At 47.0% G+C, this 19974-nt stretch overlaps 1 protein-coding gene across 4 annotated transcripts in view; it reads left to right on the forward strand.

Moving 5' to 3' along the window:
- The first annotated feature begins 7297 nt into the window (after window positions 1-7297).
- The window catches only part of TFCP2L1 (transcription factor CP2 like 1), a 60065-nt gene continuing 47388 nt past the window's right edge, over window positions 7298-19974 (forward strand). For 2 of the 4 annotated variants that reach the window (XM_047772172.1, XM_047772174.1), the window contains exons 1-3: window positions 7298-7466; window positions 8125-8154; window positions 11305-11456. In XM_047772172.1, coding sequence (XP_047628128.1) covers window positions 7405-7466; window positions 8125-8154; window positions 11305-11456 — 244 coding nt within the window. In that variant the 5' untranslated portion in view covers window positions 7298-7404. The remainder of the gene's footprint in view (window positions 7467-8124; window positions 8155-11304; window positions 11457-19974) is intronic. The other 2 variants (XM_047772173.1, XM_047772175.1) reach the window with 1 other exon arrangement.

The following is a 19974-nucleotide window of genomic DNA, read 5'->3' on the forward strand; positions in this document are numbered from 1 at the left end:
AATATATTTTGGACACTATGCTTACTATTGTACTTATTGCAGTGACTTTTTTTTTTTTTTTGGCTGTGCCTGTGGCATGCAAATGGCAAATGTTCGAGGGCAGGAATCAAACTTGTGCCACAACTTTGAGCCGAGCCACAGCAGTGACAAAGCCAAATCCTTAACCTGTTGTGCTACTGGGTAATTCTGTGATTAAAAAAAACTTTTTTAGTCTGAAAATATTGGGCTCTGTAACTGTTGACCTCTAGACTCCTTCCACCCTTCCAACTTGGCCCACCTTGTTTGCCCATCCCCCTTGCCTATCCCCTTCTGCCTCCGTCTTGAAGTCATTCTAAACAATAGGTTCTGGAAATTCAAAATTCACCAGCAAAATTCATAGCAGTGCTATTTATAATAGCCAAGACATGGAAGCAAACTAAATGTCCACTGATAAAGGAAAGGATAAAGAAGATGTGGTACCTATATACAATGGAATATTACTCAGCCATAAAAAATGGAATAATGTCCCATTATATCTACATGGATGGACTAGAGGTTAACACACTAAGCGAAGGAAGTCAGACAGAGAAAGACAACTATCACATGATATCGCTTATGTATGGAATCTGAAAAAAAAAAGATACAAATGAACTTATTTACAAAACAGAAATAGACTCACAGACATGAAAAACAAACTTATAGTTATCACAGCAGAAATGTGGGAAGGGAGGATAAATTAGGACTTTGGGATTAGCAGATGAAAACCATTACATTATAGAAAGGATAAACAACAAAATCCTACTGTAAAGCACAGGCAACTATATTTAACATCTTGTGATAAACCATAATGGAAAAGAATCTGAAAAAGAATGTGTATATATGTATAACTGAATTACTTCTCTGTACACCAGAAACTAACACAACGTTGTAAACCAATAATACTTCAATAAAAATTAAAACAAAAACAAAAATCAAATTTACCAGGAAAAAAGGTAAGGCAATAAACTCAGAATCTAGCCTGTCAAATATTTCCTGCACTAATATTATGTACAGAAGCACTTGGGCAATTTATACCCAGCAGTTTCTTCTGCAGCTGACCGGGCTTCAGGCATTAAATACAAACGTGTGTGCAGAGCCAAAAGCATTCTCTGCAGCCTGTGTGAATTATCAGTAGACAGAAGAGACCTTAGGTTTCAAATCTCTCTTGTTTTATCGTAATTCCAAATACACATCTCAGGGTGTGATTTTATTTTGAAGATACTTCCCTTGAATATGTGACCTGTGGTAACAATGGAGAATGATAAGATGAAACTTCAGCTTTGGAGAGCTGACCTGCACCACCCCATCCCCACCCAACCCCTGCCACTGGAGGAACTTTAATTTATGGGACACACTGAGGTCAGCTCCCCTTTTGAGGAATTTCCTCCAAAGCTCCACCCACCAACTTCTACTTATATCCCATTGGCCAGAACTTAGTCAGGTGGTTAGTTCTCTGAGGGAGCCTGAGAAATGTAGGGTTTCACTTGGGCAGTAATTGCTAAGCCCCAACAAAATCAGGGGTTTTTTTGTTTGTTTGTTTGAACAAAGAGGAAAGAAAGAAGAGATCTTAGATGGGCCATTCTAATTAGTTGGGGGCAGAAAGGAATTTCCTTCCTGCAGAACTATTAGAAGGCCTGAAGGAGCAAGTCTAGGCAATGCTCCCAGAAATAGTGTTGCTTAATTGGTCTGAACAACCTCAGAAGCCTTTCCTCTGCTGCCACCCATTCCAGCAAAAGGGATGACCTCTGTCCAGCCTGCGTCTCCAAATCAGAGCCTTTGATGGATCCATCTTATTGGTGCAAACTAGGTCACAGATCTGCAAGGGAGGCTGGGACATGTAGTTTACAATTTTGACCTCAAGAAGGTAGGATTCACAGTTGTGGTAAACCAGCATATTTCACTGATTCTGAGATACATAATGTTGTGAAATCATCTTCATCGAAAGGGTGCAAATGAAGTGTCTGCAGCTTGGAAGAAACTTCTGGAAAAAACAGGGCTCCTAAATGCTGTACCATTGGTGCTCCATCCCCAAATGCAGGAAGCAGAACCTACAATGGACAATGCTGAGTTAAAAGGGGGTCCAGAAGGGTTGGACCTGAAGCGTAGAGAACTTCTAGAAATAAGTTAAATGGCCTCCTTTGCAATGTTTTCCTTTCTAATGGGTGTACAAGAGGGATGGACACCTCAGTAAATAAAACAAGAACTTTCAAGAACAAAATGCAAAGTCTGAGGGATAAGAAATCATTGTGTCAGGAGTTCCCTTATGGTCTAGTGGTTAGGATACAACATGGTACCCAGGTTCAATCCTTGGTCTAGAATTGAGATCCTACATCAAGTCACTGCACACTGGGGGAAAAAAAAAAAAAAAGGAGAAAAAAGTAGTTTCTCTTGTGGCTTATCGGGTTAAGAACCTGACTAGTGTCCATGAGGATGCGGGTTTGATCCCTGGCCTTGCTCAGTGGGTTAAAGATCAGGCATTGCAGCAAGCTATGACATAGCTCACAGATGTGGCTTGGATCCAGTGTTGCCATGGCTATGGTGTAGGCTGGCAGCTGTAGCTTGAATTCAACACCCAGCCTGGGAACTTCCATGGGCCGCACCACGGGTGCAGCCCTAAAATAGGTGAGAGAGAAAGAAAAAAAGAAAAAGAAAGAAAATACTGTGTCATTATTTAATTCCCAGTATTTTCTCTTACTGGTCCATAAAATGATGGGCCATCTTATGATTCATGGCATCTTAGAGCCAAGGAACTATTCGGTCAAAGCCTGAGGAAGGATTCAAGGGATTCTAGACAAACTTGTGAACGTCTGCTCTGGTGGAGAGGGCTGAGAGGAGTTGGCCCACTCCTGGCCACTGGAAGCATGAGGGAAGAGCAGGTGAAGCGAACGTGGAGCCCTGGACAGGGCAGTACACTCTCTCCTCCCTTCCCACCTTTGTTTGAGTTGGTCCTCAGGCCTGGAGAACCCATCTCTGTTTTCTTTCACCTACAGGAATCTTACCTCCCTTGGAACCAAACTCAAATCTTCCCCCTGCCCCCTCTTCCAGGAAGTCTGTCTAGGTTACTAGGCTCAGTTTCTTCTCTGGGGGTGATCACACTGAAACTTGCTGTGCTGTAGTGGAGAGTGCATGCAGGGAATGAATGCCCGTGCAGAGCTAGCACTCAGCAAATGGAGCTTCCTATCTCCTGCCTGGGGCTTTGCCTCTCAGTGGGAGTCACAATCCAAGGAACTATAAAAAGGGCCCCTACGAGTAGCACAGGGAACTATATACTCAGTATTTTGTAATAACCTATAAGGGAGGACAATCTGAAGAACACCAAATTGCTGTGCTGTACACCTGGAATTAACACAACATTGTAAACCAATTATACTTCAAATTTAAAAAATCTTGGGAGTTCCCATTGTGGCTCAGTGGAAACGAATCTAAGATTCATGAGGATGGAGGTTGGATCCCTAGTCTCGCTCAGTGGGTTAAGGATCCAGCATTGCTGTGAGCTGTGGCATAGGTTGCAGATGCAGTTTGGATCCCAAGTTGCTGTGGCTGTGGTGTAGGCCAGTGGCTACAGCTACAGCTACAGCTCCGATTCAAACCCTAGCCTGGGAACCTCCATATGCTGGGGGTGGAGCCCTAAAAAGACAAAAACCAAAAAACAAACAAACAAACAAAAAACCAAAAAAAACCCAACTTGGACTTCCCTGGTGGCACAGCAGGTTAAGGATCTGGCTTGTGGCTGCTGGGGCTCAGGTCGCTGCTGTGGTGCAAGTTTGGTCCCTGGCTCTGGAACTTCTGCATGCTGTGGGTGTGGCCAAAAAAGACCTTTAAAAAAAAAAGGAAGAAAGAAAGAAAGCATGCATCATTGATTGGCCAGAGGCCAGGTCTAGGAGGGCTCCCTCCTGCCAGCACTGGGCGTGTCTCATTTCACTGCCCTGTGGTGGGCACAGCAGTGAGGTCTGGCCCTGCCACTAGCCTGAAAAAGGCTGCATGCTCTTTGTTGGCACCTGCTGCCTGCCAAACCCGTGGGTATAAAGGAAAGGGTCCATGGGAGAGGCTCACCCCAGGAAAACTTCCATGCCTATGGGATCTGGGGGCCCTGGCCGCTCCTTGGGAGCAGATGCCCATCTGATCACAGCACATTTGCCTGGCCTCATGCCAAGAAAGAAAGGCAAAGCCTCAGGGCAGGAATGGATGGTGGCCCTGAACTCTGAGATCTGGCCTCAACACCCAGTGGTGGCATTTAGCCTCCTGAGCCATAGTTTCCTCATCTGTGAGATGGGGTAATAAGCCTACTTCTCAGGGTGGGTAAATTCCATGGCACTGGGCCTGGCACAGAGTAAAGTCGGTATCCCATCATAAGTGAGTTGTGTATGTTTACAAAGTGAAAAGAGGGACAGGTAGGCCATTGCCTGTGTGTCTGTCTCCTCACTGGACTGGGAGCCGCTGGGGTCCAGATCGGGCCTAACCGTGCCCTGTAACACTGACAAGTTGTTGTCAGGACCATGCGTCAGTGTCCAGACAGCCTGACTCAGGGACAGTCTCTGAGGGCATTGCCTACCCTACCCTTAGGAGAGTCAACATCTAGGAATGCAGTGAAGGTGTGCAGTCACTAAAGGCACGGAGAGAGCTGGTAACTCCCTGGAGGCTACACCCACTGACCCCAAAGCTCATCACCACCTTGAAACTAAGCCTGATGAGCCCCATTCACCAACAGCAAAGCTGAGGCTGGAAGAGCCCAGCACATCTCTCTGTTGGTGGGAACCCACCATGAAGACTCTCTGTGGCTGAAAGCCGCACGCATGCCTTTGCTCCCAGGGCTGCACTTTGGGCAGCGCTGGGGGTGGGGGGTTGGGGGGTGGCAGCTCATTTCTGTGCCTTGTAATGTCTGCTGGAGCAGATCCATGGGCCATCCAAAGTGGTCTTTGTTGGTGGCCCGAATGGCTGGGGCCTGGTGGGCCTTGCTCACCACTGGGGCAGTTAGACTTGGTGGTCCAGGGAGCCAAGAGAGGGGCAGCAGAAGCCGCCTGGCCTCTTGGGGCCAGCTGGAACTGGGACCCTTGTGTTCAAAGCAAGTCACAGGACCATCTTGATGTGATGAGTCACACACTTGACAAGCTGGTGGAGGTGGGGAGGGTGGCAGAGAAAGCCAGGTTTGGGTCCCTGTGAGCTCTTGTCCACATTGGTTGCCCTCCAGCCTCAGCTGGAGACCCTTCTCCAGTTCTCACTTCATGGATAGGCCTAACTTCCATGCACCCATCTGTCAGGTGGCACCACTTTTACCAGGGAGCCTTTCCCGTGTGCAAAAGTCCTCCCTTGTGTTCCTAGGTGAGGCTTCTGTGTCCTTGATCATGCTGCTGTCAGAAGGCAGGCTTGCATGTGGTGTCCCATGCTCCTGGCACATGGCAGGTGCTCTGGAGGTATTTGTCCAGTGAGCGAATCCAGAAATGGGCCTGCTTTTTCCACAGCTCCCCAGAATGCCTCCTGTATAAACACTGGGCTCGTCAGGGACCCTCCGATGGAGCTTCAGGTTCAGGGTGTCAATGTGGAAGTTCCCTTGAGATGAACAGCTGTGCAAGTGATGGGAAGGAAGCAGGAGTGCACCTTCCAAGGGAGGAAGGGGAATCCTGAGGCTAAGACAGCCCATCAGCAGAGATGGCCAGACTTTAATGTTCTTGTCGGGGAAGTCACTGGGGCCACCTCAGCAGGGGTGTTATCTTGGGTGAGGTGGCTCTCTGCAACAGAGCGCCTGGCAATGCAGATGGCTGAGAGCTGTCTGCTTGTAGCCCTGTGGCTGGTGCAAGAATCCTTCCTTGGGAGTTCCCATTGTGGCTCAGCGGCTTAAGAACCTGACTAGTATCCATGAGGGTGCAAGTTCAATCCCTGGCCATGTATAGTGGGTAAATGATCCAGTGTTGCCACGAGCTGTGGTTTAGGTCACAGATGCAGCTTGGATCTGGCTGTGGCTGGGGTGTAGGCCGGCAGCTGCAGCTCTGATTCAACCCCTAGCCTGGGAACTTCCAAATGCCTCAGGTACATACCTAAGAAGACAAAAAAGAAAAAGAAATCCTCCTTGAAGGGAGATCTCAGTGGCAGAGGAGCAGTGAGGAGTAGTAGTCCCTAAGGGCTGCTCAGAGGAAGTGGCCGCCAGCTGTCACCTGTGGCTGAAGGGAGAGCAGCAGAGAGAGCTGAGCCAGGGAGGATTTTAGACACCCTCAAGCTTGGGGGAGCTGGCAGTTCTGGTCCCGGGTCTCCACGGGATAAAAGCTCTTCTGTGCCAGGAACAGTGTCATGTAGAGGGGGTGTGGATGCCACTTGCGTGTGGGTTAGAGTTCTGACCTCCACTCCCTCCTAACTGCCCCACCTCCATGACCAGCTGTCCACACTCCTTCCAGACCCATCTTTCCAAAGGGCAAATCAGATACTCAACTCCTCCTTACAACACACTTAGCATAAAAGCCCAGCTCCCTCTTTGCAGGCCTGACAGGGCCTCTTTGATCTGCCCCCACCCACCCCTCCCACCTCACCTCCTAAGCTTTCCTCTTGGTCACCCAGCCCCAGGGCCTTGGCAATGACCACTGCCCCTGCCTGGAACCATTTTCCCTCCAGATGTTCGCAGAGGTGAGTCCTTTGAATCTATAAGGCCTCAGCTCAATGTCACCTCCTCCAGAAAGCTTTCACTGACTACTGGCTGGATACATTCCTTTTTTTCATATTTATTCAGCAGATGTTTACAGAGCACTCACTATGACCCAAACACTTTTCTAAAAGGTAGGAGTCCATCCTTGCCCTCTTGGAGATTATATTCTACTGGAAAAGACAACCCATGCACAAGGATACATTAAAAACAAACAAGGCAAAACACGATATCTGGAAATGTCAAGTGCTATGAAAAATCAAGAGTAAGGTAAGTGGGCAGAGCGTGTTTGGTGTCTAGGTCAGAGACCGCTTCCCTATCACCGTGCTGCTCCGGGGACCGGCCCTGGGCGCGGAATGGAGAAGGCGCGAGAAGGAGCGGGAGGCCACTGGGACTGCGGCGATCCTTACCCGATCCCCACCCTCGGGTTCGGGAAGGAAGGAGGGCCAGGGCGGCCGTGCTGCCCGCTCTAGATCGCCACCCTGCTGGCGCGCTCGCTTCCGGGAGGGGCGCGGCCAAGAGGTGCGGGTCAGCCAGGTGAGGCGGCCACAGCCCTGCAGCGCAGCCTGGGGGCGGGCCCGGTCGAGGCCCCGCCCCCCGGGCCGTCCATAAATGCGCGGGGCGGGTCAGCGCTTAGCTCCGGAGCGCCGCTTGCAGGTGACCGTGAGGTCTGCGCGTCCGGAGTCGCGTCCGGAGTCGCGTCCGGTCCCGTCCCGTCAGCTGCACGCCCGAGTCGGGCCGGGCTCGGAGCCCCAGCCATGCTGTTCTGGCACACGCAGCCCGAGCACTACAACCAGCACAACTCCGGCAGCTACCTGCGGTAAGGGTCGCGCCGCCGCGGCCCTACAGGCAGCCCCCGGGCTTGGGCCGAGGGCGGGGCCCTGGAGGGGAGCTGCCAGGCCAGGGGTCCCGCGTCCTCGCTGCGCCCCTGCCTCCCCGCTGTCTGCCCTTTGGGGACTGAGAGGGAGGTCTGCCCAGGGTCCTTCCTGCGACCGACAGACCTTCCCTGGTGGGATCCGACGCTCGCAGTGGACCGCCCTCCGGGAAGTCGGGTTTACGGAGCCTAGCGCTTGTGAGGCTGCTCCCCTGACGACCCCCAGCGGGAGCGCAGCACGCGTCTGAGGCCGCAGCCTCCCGGGGGCGGTCAGTCAGCCCCGACTCTCCTCTCCCTGCTCGCGTCGGAGAAGAGGGAGCGTCCAGCCATCAATCTGGAGTCTGTCCCAGGAAGTCAAGTCCCCTTCTCTTTGCCCCTCTCCGCCCGGGTCCCTCTCCGAGCCTCGGGTCCTCGCCGCTGTCCTTGATCGGGCCGAGGGGCGAGTGAGCGGCCAGCGTTGACCTGCTCTCGGCCTCGTGGGCAGTCGGTGGCGGCGGAGGACTCGGGGGGGACCGGTTGCCTCCTCCCACCAGGTGGTCTTGCCAGTTTGGGCCCGAGGCCCGCACGTTTATTGCCCTTGATGGAAATCTTTTTTCTTCTGCAGGGATTTGACTAGTGCTCTTCAAAGGGAAAAGTAAGTCCTGCCTGTTTTGCAGTCCTCTCTCCTCTCCCCTTTAAGGAAGTGGCACCCCCACCCCCCACCCCATAGCTTCAGTTCCTGGAGAATTGTTTTTCCCTGTTGTGCAGCTGGCCCCGGTACTAATGGGCAGTCATTTCACTTTCTGAACTCGCCTGAGCCAGCTTTAGCCTGTCCTTATTTCCATCCTAGTCACAGTTTATGAAATGTGCCTAATTTAACCCAAAGGGCATTTGGTAGGAGCTCAGAGAAAGTGAGTTGAGTGGGACCTCGGGACCCGCTGGTGCTGACAGCCCCAAAGTGAGAGCGACCTGAGTGCTTTATTTTGTATTTCTGGCCCCAAGAAGTTCCACTCAGATTTAGCAGTACAGGTGCTTTGTAAATCTTGGCTTTTGATAGATGTTTGTCCCATAGACCTCTGTGAAGAAATCCCCATTCTAAAAGGCAAAGGAGTTTAACTGCTAAGTCTGCTGGTTTTTATTCTTGGGCCAGAATAATAGGAGATGGCGTAAATCTATAGAGTCTTAATTAAGAACTGACATTCCCTGCTGACCCCTGCGATGTCACCAGAGGGAAGCTGCTCTGGGGGATGTTGGACGCCCACTGGGCAGATGTCAGTCCTGGGCAGACGATGGTGTCCATCCACTTACATGAGATGAGGCAATGGAATACTTTGCCATTGTACTGTCTGGTACTGTTTTAGTTGTAATGTTACCTGAATTTTTGCTTGTGGCCATTAGGTCTGTTGCCATACCTCTGAAATGAGTTTGAAGGTGACCCTGAGGGCAGAAGTGAGTGGATTTAAAACTTCCTGGACACTGAAAATGTCATCTCTTTCAGGAATAATTTTTCTCGTGTGTGTGTGTAGCGGGGGGGGGGGGGTGCCCCTGCCACTGAGATGGGAATTTGTTTGCGGAGCACTTCAGATACCTTTTTAGGATTTTGTTATTGCATTAAGCAGGGTGAGGTGGGTTGGGAGTTGGGGTGAAAGGTACTATAAAGCCATATTGATTTCTAGGGTTATTTGGGACGTGGATAAAGAAGCATTTGGTCCACATGCTTTAGTTAACTTCTTGGCAGCTGGGGTTTTCACCCTGGTAGAGGTTGACCTTGGGGAAGGCCAAGGTGAGGGTCAGTGAATATGCCCCTGGCCCCCTGGCTCTAGAGTGGAGGTCTTGTCCCTTTCTTTGGTTTCTGCAGTTTTATTTTTGGTCCTCTCCTGACTGTGCAGCACCTCTGCAAGTTTTCAGACCTTCCCAGGGGGAATGACCTTTACCCCCTTCTCCCCTCCTTCTGTTTGATGTTCTTGTGACTTTTATTCTTCAGCAAATAAGGATGCCAGGCTTGAAACAAGTTACTGTTGAGTGATGGTTCTTACCACCACCCCCCAACTTCCACTTTTCTTTTCTTCTTTAATTTAAAGGCAGCAGCTCATGGATTATTAACATGGTCTGGGCAAACATGAAAGTATGCAATCCCGGGTGGGCAGGCCTGCCTGCTTCCCCCCTGTTCCTAGGTAACCACTTGGGCTGGGAGTGCACCCCAGTGTGGTCAAAGGAAGTTGTGGTGTGCAGGAGTCAAGACTGCTGTCCCCTTGTCGGTGGGCAGCGGATGGTGGCAGGGGATGTTTTCTAGGTGTGGCCCAAGCCAGGCTTTTCCTTCTTTTTTTTTTTGTTTTTTAGGGCTGCACCCATGGCGTATGGAGGTTCCCAGGCTAGGGGTCCAATCAGAGCTGCACCTGCCCCCCTGCACCACAGCCATAGCAACACCAGATCCAAGCCACATCCACGACCTATGCCTGAGCTCACCGCAATGGTAACACTGGAGCCTTAACTCATGGAGTGAGGACAGGGATCTAGCCCGAATCCACATGGATTCTAATCAGGGTTCATTACCGCTGAGCCACAATGGGAACTCCCAGACTCTTCCTTGGGAGACGTGGTCACACCTGCCCGGGTGTGTGTGGGATTTGTGTTTTAGAGATACTTGTTTATTGTGCTGTGTGAGGAACTGATTGTACCAGTGACTCTGCTGTTTTACAGAGTTAAGCGGGGTCAGCGAATCGGGTTCGTGACCCTGGACACTTGAAGGGAGGAGGTTATCAAGATAAAGGCACTGGCACTTTTTTGGGCATAATTTCTGTGCCGTTTATAACCTAGAGAGCTGGTTAGGAGCCTGTCCTGGTTGCAGATCATTCATGTTCTCAGGGATTTCTTTTTCCCTTGTGAAGATATTTAAACAATAGACCTAGAGACAAGTTCTTGGGTTATAGGCTGATTTTTTTTTTTTTTTGGCTCTGATGGGGATTTTTGTTTAGAGGTGGAGGAAAAGAACCTTTGAGCATCTGAGTATTTTCCATTTGCTTAAGAAAACTGAATTGATAGCAAGATCCTTCTTGTTTGCATCTAGGAGATATTAGGATGACCCTTAAAATAGGGGTTATAGGCCAGCAGGCCTTTTTTTTTTTTTTGAAAGGGCAGAGGGATGTATCCGTTTGGGTGATGGAAGCAAACAGCTTCTGCATTTGCATAGTTTACAGAGCCCAGAGGACAGAGTTGTATTGGTCTCAGAAGTGGCCAATAACTAGAATGGTTTATTTTTTTATTTTTTAAATTTTTTAAAGTAGAGTTGATTGACAATGTCTGTCAATTTCTGCTGTATAGCCAAGAGACCCAGTCATACATATATATATATGGATATGTACATATAAATGTGCATGAATATAGTACACATTCTTTTTCTCTGATCTTCCATCATGGAGAACAGTTTGTTTAAAAAACTAAAAATTTTGTTCCGGTTCTTATTCTAAAAGCCAGACTCTCATGGATGGACACCAAGTGGCATCTAATGTTCACTTCATTGCCGCTTTTGTCACAGAGACTTCTGTAATTTGTCGATTTAAAAAATCTCCTTCGTACATTTTTACCGCCCTGATGTTTTGGCTGAATAAATCCCTCGAAGGTCATGGAGTAAAAGTAGAACAGGACTGATTCCCCGTTGGGAAGCATCTTTTGAGTGCTGGTGACCCTGTCTGCGGGGCCATGCACTGTGCTTGGCAGTACTGCCCTTGACCCTGCGGTCTGTGTCCTGGCTCTGGGCCCCTGGGGGCTCGGCTCCTGACCACCTGCTTCCTCCTGTGTGTTGCAGCGACGTCCTTGCTCTGCCCATCTTCAAGCAGGAAGAGCCCCAGCTGTCCCCGGAGACGGAGGCCCGCCTGCCGCCCCTGCAGTATGTGCTGTGTGCTGCCACATCCCCGGCTGTGAAGCTGCACGAAGAGACCTTGACCTACCTCAACCAAGGTAGTGCTGGAGCTCTGGGCCCAGGGACCGCTAGGGGCTGGGGACATCGTCCAGAAGGGCTGGAGACTTTGACCTGAATGACCTGTTGCCTTGTCAGAGAGGGAGAGCTGAGCTTGGGAAAGGAGGCTCTGGTGGCAGATAGCTTCTGTTTCCTGCTCTGCGGCTCCCGAAGCCTCAGTGTCTTCATCTGGAAAATGGACTCATCAGCTATGTTTCACTCAGACCAGATGTGGGTCACAGTCCTGGCACAGGCCCTCCAGGGAGCAGGTGCTCGGTGATGGGCAGCCACGGGGTAACTACTGCTTGCTGGGCCCACAACTGGGGTCCTTTCCTGGACGCAGGTTGAGCGCTGTAGGTATACAGGTCAGCTGCCCCTTCTGGAGCTGCAGAGATGGGAAGGCCCGCCTAAGGCAGCCTGGTGGCCGGGTGCTACATGTGCCAGGCAGGGGCCCTCAGTGGTGGTAGGGACCGGCTTGCTCACAGCGTCCTGAGAGAAAGGGCACATGCTTTGGACTTGGCAAGGCAACCCCAGCCTTTCCCAGCACTGTGGCTTTGAGCTGCCTTTTCTTTTTCTCTGAGCCTCAGTGTCTTCACATGTGAAATGAGATGTGTTGTTTTGTGAGTTTTCAAAGAGTGAAGGTGTGGGAGGTGCCTGTTTGGTTTCTGATGCCCTCATTCAGGACACATGGATCCATGTCCTAACTGATGGTTTCTGTACTGATTATGTGTCTGTGTTTCTTGTACCCCCTCCCCTGGTCACCCCAAGTGGATTAATCACCCCTCCTTTAAAATGGGAAGAGCAGAGGGGCAGGGGCCACAGTGGTTCTGGAACGTGGCACTAAGTGCAAGGAAGTGGCAGTGTGGTTTGTTCTATCCCAGCGGCTTCCTTTCTGCAGAACTTGGGCTCCCCAATCTGGAAGCCAGACCAAGGTGGAAGTCCAGCCTGACCACTGGGCCTAGCTCTGACAGCTGAACTGCTGGCTTCTGGGTCCCGAAGCAGCTCAGGATTAACAGGTGGCCCTGTGTCTGCCTCTGGATGGGATCTGCCTTCCCCCACTGTTGATGTGACCCAGGGATGCTCATGCTTATCCCTGTAGATGGTCCTGCATCCTCAGCTGGTCGCCAGGCCAAGCTCAGTCAGCTCTTGGGTGCCTGGCTCAGGCCCTTAGATCTGTGTTCCAGCTGCTGAAGCTGGTGATCGCTGATGGCCAGTGACCTGGCCGCATGCAAGACTCCCTCTCTGTGTCTGCGCTTGTTTGAGGGTGGAGTGGCTTTGGACGTTCTCCTTTCTCTTTCATGGAAGGTCAAACGTACCAACTTGTGTACCTTAGAGCAGTGGTTTTCCCCTCTGGGCCTCTGCTTTCTCACCAAAGTGTATCATGAAGAAATTGGGTGATGTTTACAAAGCGTCAAGCTTGGGGTGGTGCTTGTTCCTGGCCTGTCCTGGGGCCAAGGTTCTGCTGCTGGACACTGTGTGCGGCCGCCCCCCCCCCCCACTTGTAAGGCTTTGACTGCTCCTTCCCTACTGTAAGGCCTTTGACTCCCCCCCCACCACCCCTGTAAGGCCTTTGACTGCCTCCCTCACCTTTTCTCTGCCCCCTCCCTCATCAACTTGGGACAGTGTTTGGCAGTCAACCTATTAGGTCTTTTTAAAAGACTTATCTTTTACTTAATATAGGTAAGTTAAGAGAAGGGAAAAGAATTGCTCCTATATTAATTTGATATATTTGGTTTCGATCCTTTTTAAGTTATATTTTCTGTATATGTGTGTATGTGTATATATATACATACATTTTTTTTTCTTCTTTGTTTTTTTAGGGCTGCACCCACAGCATATGGAGGTTCCTAGGCTAGGGGTCGAATCGGAGCTACAGCTTCCGGCCTACACCACAGCCACAGCAATAGGGAATCTGAACCATATCTGTCACCTACACCACAGCTCACGGCAATGCCAGATCCTAAACCCACTGAGTATGGCCAGGGATCGAACCTGCAATCTCGTGGTTCCTAGTCGGATTCATTTCCAACAGGAATTCCCAGTTATATTTTCCTGATTATTAAAATAATACATGTTCATGGAGTTCCCGTTGTGGCGCAGTGGTTAACGAATCCGACTAGGAGCCATGAGGTTGCCGGTTCGGTCCCTGCCCTTGCTCAGTGGGTTAACGATCCGGCGTTGCCGTAAGCTGTGGTGTAGGTTGCAGACGCGGCTCGGATCCCATGTTGCTGTGGCTCTGGCGTAGGCCGGTGGCTACAGCTCCGATTCGACCCCTAGCCTGGGAACCTCCATATGCTGTGGGAGCGGCCCAAGAAATGGCAAAAAGACAAAAAAAATAAAAAATAAAAAAATAACATAATAAAATAAAATAATACATGTTCATTATAGAAAATTTGGATCATTTAGAAAAGTATAAAGAAAGTTAAAAGAAAAATTAAAATCTCTAATTTCACTTGAGAATCATTGCTAAACTTATTTTTACATATTTGTATATGTAAAATTAAAATAATGATCATGTTACAGATATATATCCTGTTTTCTTCATTTACTACATTTGTGAACTTTTTCATGTCATTAAAAATGCTCTGAGGAGTTCCCTGTTGGCTCAGCCAATTGAGGATCTAGCATTATAACTGCTGTGGCTCTGGTTACTACTGTGGTGTGGGTTTGATCCTTGCCCAAGAATTTCTGCATGCTGCAGATGAGGCCAAAAGGTACAGTAAAACAAGAAAAAAATGCTCTGAGAACTTAGGTTTTTGTAATGGTTGCATAGTATTTTATTGTTAACTTTGACTAGTCTCATGGTATGGACACTTAATTTTTAGTTGTCATTGTGCGAAATGTTGATTATTATGTTAGATAAATAGATTAGAGGTACACTTACTGGGAGTTCCTGTTGTGGCTCAGGGGGTTAAGAACCCAACTAGTATCCATGACGATGCAGATTTGATCCCTGGCCACACTCAGTGGGTTAAGGAACCAGTGTTGTCGGGAACTGTGGCATCAGTCACAGATTGGGCTTGGGTCTGGCATTACTATGGCCATGGTGTAGGCTGTCAGCAGCAGCTCCAATTTGACCCCTAGCCTGGGTACTTCCATATGTTGCAGGTGCAGCCCTAAAAAAAAAGGAGTACATTTCCTGGATCAAAATGTTTGAGTCAAAAAGCTTTTCAGACATCTTACAAAACTGTCTTCTCAGCAGAATTTACAGGGTAAACTGTCTTCTCAGCAGAATTTACAGGGTAACCAGCAGGGTACGTTTCACTGTCTCTTTCTCATATTGGATTTTGTGGTGTTTCATCTGATGACTAAAACATAGGACTTAATCTAAAACCATCACTTTTATCATTGCTAATGGGGTTGCATATTTAAAAATATATTTGTTGATCTTTAAATTTCTTCATCAGTTATGTTCATGTTCTTTGCACATTTTTTTTTATTGGGATGGTTCTATCTTACCAATTGTAAGAACATACACTGTATGCAGAATATTGGCCTTTTAGTTGCCATAACTTGCAAACCTTTTCCACCTGACCATTTAACTATATTTATTGTGAGATAACTATATCTATGGTGTGAGATATAGGTCATGATTTTTTTAGTGTAGAAATTTAAATATCTGTTGTCAAATCTTTCATTTTATAAAATGATTTTTCTTTTATGTTTAGAATGCCTGCCTATCCCCCCAAATCAGCTCAGTGGTTTCTTAGATTTCATGTAATGATTTCTGAATTTTAATATTGCAGCACATTTGGAATTCTTTTGCAAACAATAATCAGTCATTTAATGATATTTTGGATTATTATTACATAAAATATATGTATTTATTTTTTTCCCCAGCTTTACTAGTGGGATTTATCTTTCGTATGTTGCATTTGGAATTTGTGATGTGATGTAAAGTCTAAGCTTGTTTTTCTAAATAGTTAACCTACTAGTTAATACTCAGTTTATCTTATTCATACTGGTTAAATGCCACTTTTGAAACCTTTAAAAAGCCATATTCTAAAGTATTAATCCAGAAAAGTATAAATATTTGTTCTATACACCTGATATTCACTGATTCTTGCCCCATTTCTTTCTTTCTTTCTTTTTTTTTTAGGGCCACTCTAGTGGCATATGGAAGTTCACAGGCTAGAAGTCGAATCAGAACTGCAGCTGCCGGCCTACACCACAGCCACAGTAACGCTGGATCTGAGGCTTGTCTGTGACCTACACTACAGCTCATGGCAACACCAGATCCTTAACCCACTGAGCGAGGCCAGGAATTGAACCTGTGTCCTCATGGATACTCGTCAGTCTCATTACCGCTGAGCCACAATGGGAACTTCTTGCCCATTTCTAATTGAACTAGTTGTAGCTTGGAAACATGTTTCCATTTTTGGGAGTAGAAGTTTCTTTTATCATTCTTAGCCATTCTCAATCACTTATTCTTATGGATGGATTTACAACCATTGAATCTTCCTTCTATATTTAAAAAAATTTTTATGATATACTTTATAAAATTGTTTCTTGCTTTTATTAAATACTATTCTGATTTTTCTGTTAACATCAAAGCTCTTAAACATTATTTAAAATATCTGCGTATTGTTTCACTATTTTCTCTTATTAATCAGGACAGATTATTGTCATAACTCCTGGAAGAAAACATACAATGTAATTATTTGAGTGTCTATCTTCCGTAGTAGAATGGAAGCTGGTGAGGGCAGAGCCAAGTTTATGTTTTTAACATTGTATCCTCAGCATTAAGCTTGGTGCCTTGAGAGTAGATGCTCCATAAACATTCAGAACATTTAAAAATAAGCATGATTTATTTTATTTCTATGTTGTCTTTCTTCTCACTCTCTCTCTTTGGTTGCTATTATTAGTAATGCTGTACTGGATAGCTTTTTCAGTGTATCTTTTTAATTTTTATTTATTTATTTATTTATTTTGCCTTTTTGCTATTTCTTTGGGCCACTCCCGCGGCATATGGAGGTTCCCAGGCTAGGGGTCGAATCGGAGCTGTAGCCACCGGCCTACGCCAGAGCCACAGCAACACGGGATCCGAGCCACGTCTGCAACCTACACCACAGCTCACGGCAACGCCGGATCGTTATCCCACTGAGCAAGGGCAGGGACCGAACCCGCAACTTCAAGGTTCCTAGTCGGATTCGTTAACCACTGTGCCACGACGGGAACTCCGGTGTATCTTTTTTAAAGTAGTTTATTATCATCTATGTCATGTGACAAGTAAGCATCAGTTTTGAAAAGAAGTAGTTTTGACATACCAGTCAATAGTCAAAACCTTCCTGGTTAATTGAAAAGTTTGCTATTAAGCATCTAATGTTTATTGCACTGGCTCTCTGATGTTTATGCCACTATTTCTCTGAGGCCATCCCATGTCTTCTTTTTTGTAACGATATGTTTAAGGTTCTTGGAGAACTTGGAAGAGATCTGTGAATGAAAAAGTCATTTAAGATCTGTGCTGGATCTGTGAATTAAAAAGTCATTTAAGCTATTGGATGCTCATTTCTCATTGCGGTGTCAGACCCATGCCCTAACATCATGGCTTGCATAAGGTGTGTTACTTAACGGGTGTCCTATCACCAAGCCCAGTGGCTAATTTTGGATACAGTGAAATGGTCTGGGAAGCCAACACTGTCCTCTTCCTCTGAAATGGAGTCCTAAGGAAAAGGGTATATAGCTGTTGAGTGGAGGTCTGCAAACTCCCAGATCAGTCTCTTTGCCAGTGGCCAAAGGTCACTGTGGAGACAGATCTTTCCTGAAGGCTGGAGCCAGAGGGAAGGGATGAAGGAGGCTGTGGGGGAGGAGTCTGGGAGATCAGAAGAAAGAGACCCTCAAGGCAATCTGTGCAGGGAATTCTGACTTTGAGATAAGAGCAACTTTGCAAGCATGGCTTGTTATGGAGAAAGCTTTGGTATTTCCTACCAAAGCAGCCCTCGAATCTTAAATATAGTGATGGATTTTCACAATAGGTACAGTCATTCATTCATGGAATAAAACTTCCTGTCCACTGGAAGGAGAGGATAGCTCCGGGAGAGAGAGAAAAGCCATGTGGAAAGGCAAAAATGGGTGAGGGTGGGGATGCAGTTAAGCATCACACTGTGAAGACTCCTAATCCATTCAGGAGGACTAGGGTTTGGGACATAAGGAAGAGTTCGAATGATATATGGCGGGAGAGGTAGACCAGATGGCCAAGGTCTCCAGTTGCCTTTCTGAGGCTGGTCCTTTGGGCAGTGCCTCCAGCTCTTCCTGTGTAAGATGGAGGAAATAGAATGCCTGCAAAGTAGGTGCTATTGTGTAGCTAAAATGAGTTAATGCATGAAGAGCACTGAAAACGGTGTCTGGCACATAATAAGCACTAACACATTAGCCATTATTAACAATAGAGTGATACATGTTTTCCCTGTTTGGAAGTTAACATGCTCAACAAATTGGGACATTGATTTTTTTAACTATTTTAATCCTTTCTTTTCCTAATTGAAAGATTAACGCAGAGTTGGTGCTAGAACTAAGAACTGTACTTAGAACTGAAAGGTGGTAGCCTGGGATAGATTAAAGGCAATCAGGTCTGCTGAACTTTTCTGTTTGTTCTCCATTCACTGTACAACCAGATAATAAACATAACTCACAGGAGGCATTCCTATGCAGGGTGTTAAAATACCATCTTTAAAATTGCGATTACAAAAAGCATGGGACTCTTAAGTGGTGTGAACTGTTGGGTGAAGGATTATTTAATTGGGAGGTGGGGACCCCGCCTTTAGAATAGCAAAGCATTTTCTGGTCTTCTCTTTGGAGTAATATCCCCACAATGGATCCTTCCCCCTTTATGGAAGGCAGGCTGAGAGAAGCGAGATCAGGCAGGCATAGGGAGAGGTTGAGTACTGGTGTGACTGTGAAGACAGTTCTGGAAAGGGAGGCCCCTGCTTCTCCCAGGACTTCAGACAGGCAGGATTCTAGTCTGGTACTTCCGGGAGCTGTGCTCACCCCCTGGAACTCCTGTGGCAGCTCCCAGGGAGGGCATGTGAAGGAAGGAGCCAAAATGGGCCAGGAGAAAAATGCCTCCTTGAACAATGACAAAAACCCCACAATCAGTTCTCCTATCCTACCCCAACCCTTCAAGCTCTCCACTCACAGGGACCCGAGGGAATGGCCAGGAGATAAGAACCCCCAGCTGGAAGTCTTATCTTCCTGGATCCTAGAACTGAGGCAGAAGGCAGCTTCTGTTCTAGGGCAATCACTTAACCTCTAGGATCCTCGGTTTCCTCATCTGTGGGATTAGGCCCGTTTCATTTTGTGGGTTGCTTTGAAAATGAAGTGAATAACAACTCTTTCGTAAATACTGCACACATATCCCCCCCCCCTTTTTATCAGTGGCTTTGAATTTAAGGAATGAGGCAAAGGATTAGCTACTTTGTTATTCTTCCTCTGTAGCTGAAGTTGCCTTTCCAGATTAATTTTTAGCCTGAAGTTTGGGAATATAAACTGAGGAAACCAAATGACCCTTAAATACATGACTTTTCTTTTTTTTTTTTTAAAAAAAACGCTTTTTCTCTTATTCTTTGCTGAATCTAAAAATAGCACCTACTTCTTGTACAACAGCCAAACAGTAGAGAAATTTGTACTCTTAAAAAGCTTCCCATAATCCCACTTTCCAGATTTTTCTTAGTCACATATTAACCTGTATATGTCTAATTGTATAGTCACACATTAACCCAGCTATGTCTAATTATACAGGCACATGTACATGTATACTTACAGAAATGAGTGCGTCTCTTTCTTTTTAAGAAAAATGAGATGTTAGGTATACTATTTTAGCAACTTTTTTTCCTTCCCTCCAATGTGTCTTCAAAGTCTTTCCACCTGGATACATTAAAAAACAAAAAACAGGAGTTCCCGTCGTGGCGCAGTGGTTAACGAATCCGACTAGGAACCAAGAGGTTCGGTCCCTGGTCCCTGCCCTTGCTCAGTGGGTTAACATCCGGCGTTGCCATGAGCTGTGGTGTAGGTTGTAGACTCGGCTTGGATCCTGCGTTGCTGTGGCTCTGGCGTAGGCCGGTGGCTACAGCTCCGATTCAACCCCTAGCCTGGGAACCTCCATATGCCGAGGGAGCGGCCCAAGAAATAGCAACAACAATAACAACAAAAAAGACAAAAGACAAAACAAAAACAAAAACAAAAACAAAAAAACAAAAAAAAACAAACCTGATCTTTACTGGTTACATTATGATCCATTGTCTGGATGTTGCATAATTTGTTCATTTGAAGAACATTAAGCTTGTTTCCATTTTTTTTCCATAACTACACCCAGCACTCCAGTGAACATTCATGTACAGATATCTTTGTGCTTAAGCAGAAGTGAGAGTATCTGTATGTAGAATATCTAGATATCTAGAAATAGATAGAAATAGAATGGCTGGCCCAAAATTATGATAGATGCTGCCATATTGCCAAGCAATGGAGTCAATGAAGTTGTACCAATTTGTACTTTTATGAGCGATACTTATCTGAATAATTGTT

This window comes from Phacochoerus africanus, chromosome 3 (assembly GCF_016906955.1).
Source record: "Phacochoerus africanus isolate WHEZ1 chromosome 3, ROS_Pafr_v1, whole genome shotgun sequence".
Classification (NCBI taxonomy): domain Eukaryota; kingdom Metazoa; phylum Chordata; class Mammalia; order Artiodactyla; family Suidae; genus Phacochoerus; species Phacochoerus africanus.